General features: G+C 45.3%; 1 protein-coding gene across 2 annotated transcripts in view; it reads left to right on the forward strand.

Annotated features, from left to right (window-relative positions):
* Positions 1-450: 450 nt before the first annotated feature.
* ptgir (prostaglandin I2 receptor) overlaps positions 451-5,920 on the forward strand; it is a 44,749-nt gene continuing 39,279 nt past the window's right edge. For both annotated transcript variants that reach the window (XM_019887658.1, XM_019887659.1), the window contains exons 1-2: positions 451-544; positions 2,841-3,799. In XM_019887658.1, coding sequence (XP_019743217.1) covers positions 2,966-3,799 — 834 coding nt within the window. In that variant the 5' untranslated portion in view covers positions 451-544; positions 2,841-2,965. The remainder of the gene's footprint in view (positions 545-2,840; positions 3,800-5,920) is intronic.

Below are 5,920 nucleotides of genomic sequence, written 5' to 3' on the forward strand. Positions count from 1 at the left end.
ACTTTTTATCCTGCCAAAATATGTCTTTGTTCTTCAAGTCCTTTTCATTTTTTTTTCCTTTGGAGGATAGCCAGTTTCATTCCAATGGCATTTAGGAATGCACATGGTAGTGATGATTGAGGATTTTGAAGGGCGCTTTGGAAACATTTCCCTCCTGCCTTATAAAATCAGAAAAATTTAGCCAAGGCAATCCGATGAAATCAAACTATTTTTACACTTGCATTTCACACGCTTCTCTTCCTGTTCATGGTTGTGATCTGTTTTATTTCTCCTTTGGTGCAACAGTGTTGCAAATAGTAGGTGTGGTGTTCTGAGAGCAGGCGGGGCGAGAGAGCATGTAAGTGAGGGAGGGGGTGAGAGAGAGAGAGAGCGAGCAGTCGGCTTTCAACGGTGGTGTTGCTGAGCGCTGCTTTCAAAACTTCAACCTTCCTTTCAACGTGGCTCGCATGTGCAACGGTGGTGTTGCTGAGCGCTGCTTTCAAACTTCAACCTTCCTTTCAACGTGGCTCGCATGTGGACCACCGGAGAACATGATCATGGGGAGGTGAGTTTTCATTTTTCTCTTTTTTTCCCCCCTTGGATTCTAAGAGTTAGTTTCTGCATTATTAATAGGAACCGTGCCATTTCCTCTCTTGTCTTTCTAATATGGGTTTTACATTCAATACAGAGCAGAATGTCAAGTGCACAAAGAAATGTCCTTACAATAGGCTAACGTTCGCGCTGTCAGCTCCAAGCTTGGCATTCAAAAAGCCGAGTGTGTGTGTGTTGAAAAAAATAAAAACATAAAAAAAGGAACAACGGGCAGAATTATGACTGAACCTCGTGAACTCCATCTCGTAACAAGAGGCAAGAGTTAGATATTTTTATTGACATTCATGGTTCTGCATTTGCTCATGGTGTTTGTGCAATTTATATAATATGTCTTTTGTAGAAAAAAGTTGTAATTACAATACATAAAAAAATATACATGATATATATTAAAGTACAGAAAACAGTAATTGAGAGTATTGTAGTTTTGCGGATATGGATGGGCATTTGATTACACTTCCTTGTTCTACTGTGAGTAACATTTTTCATCAATTTCATTGATGATTGTTCTTGATGGAGGATTTGCTTTCAGAATGTGCTGAACTCCTTTTTCCATGCCCTGTTTTGAACAGCATAATGCTGACCTGAGCAGTTCTGCCATAGCAGTCAGTGGTCGACACGGATGTACTATAACTCGAGCGATGTACTTTAGAGCAGTCTTTGTCAGCCTTCATTGTGCCACGTTTAACATGAGAAAAATCTCACAAAACGTATGCCTACAGAAATAATGACGATCTTGTCTACTCACCAATTTACTCACTCAGTATGACATCCGGGCCTGTTTAGTTGTAGGCAAAGCTATTGTCGTTGTAGGAATGGCTGAGTATACCTTCCACCTATTTTAAGGCCATTTAATTGTTCTGTTTGTCACTATAGGTCGCTGACATGAATAGATGAACAAAGATAGGTCTCCTGCGGCTCCGCTACTCTGCGACGTATAGTGATCATTTTTATTGGTCTTGCAGATACAATAGCTACAATATTTGTTTCTCTGTGTCTAGATTAATTTACAATCTGTCCATTGTGTGTTGGTGCAGGGTAAAACTCTCAAATCCATATACAGTATGTATTATTATACGGGCTCTGTTCAGTATGTTGCAGAAAATTGGATAATTTCCCGCCGCTCATCTGTCACAGTTGCAATCAACGCCAAATTATTTAAGATTGAAGTGTGCAAGCGTTTGGACACTGTTCACTATAACTCGAGCGATGTACTTTAGAGCAGTCTTTGTCAGCCTTCATTGTGCCACGTTTAACATGAGAAAAATCTCACAAAACGTATGCCTACAGAAATAATGACGATCTTGTCTACTCACCAATGTACTCACTCAGTATGACATCCGGGCCTGTTTAGTTGTAGGCAAAGCTATTGTCGTTGTAGGAATGGCTGAGTATACCTTCCACCTATTTTAAGGCCATTTAATTGTTCTGTTTGTCACTATAGGTCGCTGACATAAATAGATGAACAAAGATAGGTCTCCTACTGCAGCTCCGCTACTCTGCGACATATAGTGATCATTTTTATTGGTCTTGCAGATACAATAGCTACAATATTTGTTTCTCTGTGTCTAGATTAATTTACAATCTGTCCAATGTGTGTTGGAGGATGGTAAAACTCTCAAATCCATATACAGTATGTATTATTATACGGGCTCTGTTCAGTATGTTGCAGAAAATTGGATAATTTCCCGCCGCTCATCTGTCACAGTTGCAATCAACGCCAAATTATTTAAGATTGAAGTGTGCAAGCGTTTGGACACTGTTCAGAGAAAGTTAGGAATTTTTCAGATGAAATTTCAGGATGGTTCGGCCCAATACATTTGCTGGATCAATTTGAAGTGGTATTTAAATGGTCTTCATCATGCCGCTTCTATTTTGAATCATGACATATGACATCTAACGATACCTTGCCACTGCAAGGTGTCAGACAGGAAGTTCTCAGGGGGGAAGTCGGCACTGAGGTTAGAGTGTCTCAGGGTGTCTTCGACTACAGAATTGACTGAAGGTCAAAGAAGTGGAGAGACACCGGTTTTGAATTCTGCCGTTCAGCTTCTTGTTAGAGAACAGAAGAAAGACATTGACCACTCGGACTTGCATTTAAAAATGTAGTCAAATTCAATTCACCTGTAAAGCGTAAAGCTTATAGTGCATTTGACGTCCATCTTGAAATTTCATCCGAAATCCGAACGTCGTCTTGTCTATGTGAGTAGTAAATATGTGTGATAAGGAAATGTTGTTGCTCCCGCCTCCAGACTGCTGTGGTGAGAACATTCTGACCACCCCTCCCTTCCAAATGAAACCAAGACTGCACTGTTGCCTCTTTGAACATCTGGGAGCCGTTTAGATTCTCCCCAGTGACTCATCCACGAACACAAGCATGGCATGTGATGGGCTGTGTCCCAACATCACATGCAGCGGGAGCCTCACGGTGGAGGGCGACAGCAAGCCGGCGACGAGCATCATCATGTTCATGGCCGGCGTGGGGGGAAACCTCCTGGCGCTCTTCATCTTGGGCGTACACCGCAAAGAACACCGCTCCACATCGTCCGTCTTCTCCATCCTGGTGACCGGGCTCGTCCTCACTGACCTGCTGGGCACCTGTCTCCTCAGCCCACCCGTCTTCATCTGCTACGCACGCAATGTGTCTCTCGTCGGACTGGGCGACGAGAGCCTGTGCCAGCTCTTCGGCTTTGCCATGAGCTTCTTCGGCCTGGCGCCCACCCTCATCCTGTGCACCATGGCCGTGGAGCGCTGCCTGGCTATCAGCCACCCATACTTTTACTCGGGGCACATCCGTCGAAGCTTCGCCAAGGTGGCGCTCGTCGTCATTTATCTCTTTTCCCTGGCCTTCTGCCTCCTGCCATTCGGCGGCATCGGCAAGTTTAGGCAGTACTGCCCGGGGACGTGGTGCTTCATCGACATGGACGCAACGGGGGACGCCAACGGCGAGAGGGTGCAGGCCTTCTCGTTGACGTACTCCTCTCTCATGGCGCTGATCATCCTGGCCGTGTTCGCGTGCAACGGCTCGGTGATCGTCAGCCTCTGCCAGATGCACCGCAGCCAGTTGATGCGGCGAGGCTCGGCCGGCTCCACGGGCAGGAAGAGGAAGCTGAGCCTGGCCTTGTTCGGATGGGGTGAAGAGGAGATGGATCACCTGGTGCTATTGGCACTCATCACGGTCATCTTCGCCATCTGCTCGCTGCCGCTCACAGTGAGTACATAATCTTTTTTCTGTGTGTGTGTGCGTGTGCGTGCACTTGTCAGTGCATGAATGTTATTGACCATATTCTCAACAAAGCAAGAGTTGGCTTAAATTTGTCAAAGTGAATTCAAGAAAGAGGTTTTAGATGAATGCACTGCTTTGTGTTAACACCAGTTGAAAACACAGAAAGTAGAAGTACAGGTTCAGCGGGAAAAAAATGTCCAAAAGACTTTGGTCCAACTCCTTTATTTAAGTCAAAGTAAAAAGGTACAGGGCGGCCCGGTGTTTGAGTGGTTAGCGCGTCGACCTCACAGTGCAGAGGTAGCCGGTTCGATTCCAGCTCCGGATTTCCTTTGTGGAGTTTGCATGTTCTCCCCGTGCCTGCGTGGGTTTTCTCCAGGTACTCCGGTTTCCTCCCACATTCCAAAAACATGCATGGCAGGTTGATGGAACACTCTAAATTGTCCCTAGGTGTGCGTGTGAGCGCAGATGGTTGTTCATCTCTGTGTGCCCTGCGATTGGCTGGCAACCGGTTCAGGGTGTCCCCCGCCTACTGCCCGAAGACAGCTGGGATAAGCTCCAGCACCCCCCTTGTGAGGATAAAGCGGATCAGGGAATGGATGGATGAATAAAAAGGTACAAACACTAAGTTGTAGTGACTTTGGTGGGTAGGCTACAATCAGTCACTCCTCATTTGTTTGGCACAGCTTTTACACCACCCACGCTAGGAAATCAAACCTGCGCAGCTTGAAATGTACTCGGGTAAATAGTACAGAATATGAATTTTACGGTCAATTACATACACTTCTTGAAAAAAAAGTGGCTGAAAAAAATTGACCTTACCTGTATATGCCTCGTCAAATGTAGTTGTACATTTTTTGTAAATGCCAGAAGTTGCTGGTGTTTCGACAAATGACTCATTCACCGGGAATCTTGCGTCTCTGCGTCTGTTGCATCATCGTCGTTAATGCTCCCGCATTCACGTTCCTCCATGTCACTGCTGTCCCGGTTTTTCCACCTTATAACCGTCTCCTTTGATAGCTGAAAAGGCTCCGTTTTCAGTGACATCAGCCAAGAGATGATGAGTAGTAGAAGAACACATTGTGCATGTCTTGAGAAGAATCTTTTCGGCGATGATTTTACCATAACCCTCTTCACCAACAGGGTACCTGCAATACACAAATACCATGAGATTACAACGCCGATAACCACACCTAGAACAAATCCGATTGACGGCTCATCAATAGCTTTTTCAAAAATTTTTTTTAACATTGTACTGTAAATGGACTTTGTGGCTGTACATTCGAAACAGCTGTCAGTTTGACACAAGTGTTATATCGAATAATACACATTGTTAAATAAATACAGTACGTACTTCAATACATTTTGTGTCTGCTGAGGGTAGAAAGTGAGAACTACTGCGGGACTTTACAATGGTTGCGCTTTTGCTCAGATAGACAGATTAGTTCCCTCTGCAACTCAAACAACCCAAGGCAAAGCAGTTGTGCCAAATTACTAATATTAACTCTTTCATGCACCCTGTAAGATGAGGGTGGAATTGAAAGGCCGTAAGGCATGCCAGGTTACCTCAGTCTGTCAGTAGAGCAGAGCAGTGACCTCAGCCTGTCAAATGCCGCTCCTCTGCCTGGAGGCGGTGCGGTGCAGTCGAAGCTCTGAATTGTCCATCATGGACAGCAGTCGCCATGGCATACAACTGCATCCACATGGGTACTCGCCAACATCGACTGGTAGTCGTCCGGGGAAATACAAGAAGCTCTGTCTTTTCTTGCAAAGGACGTCAGTGTTGGCAGTCCCAGTCCAGCCTTTCATCCAGATGCAAACCCAGGTAAATCTGTGCAATCTCCACACTGACAACAAACATTTATGACATCGGGTTCAGGGTGAGGTCTGGGCCTCGTGATTTCCACCACGATTTCCCTGGTCTTGGTGGTGTTTACATGTAGGTGGTTGGAGTTGCACAGTTTGACAAAGAAGGGCAAAAAGGTGTGCCTGAAGAATGTTGCCGCGTTCACCACGCTGGCACGTTATATATGTGTGTGTGTGTGTGTGTGTGTGTGTGTGTGTGTGTGTGTGTGTGTGTGTGTGTGTGTGTATCTATGTGGCGAGAGC

The sequence above is a fragment of the Hippocampus comes genome, unplaced genomic scaffold (assembly GCF_001891065.2).
Source record: "Hippocampus comes isolate QL1 unplaced genomic scaffold, H_comes_QL1_v1.1 scaffold6, whole genome shotgun sequence".
NCBI lineage: Eukaryota > Metazoa > Chordata > Actinopteri > Syngnathiformes > Syngnathidae > Hippocampus > Hippocampus comes.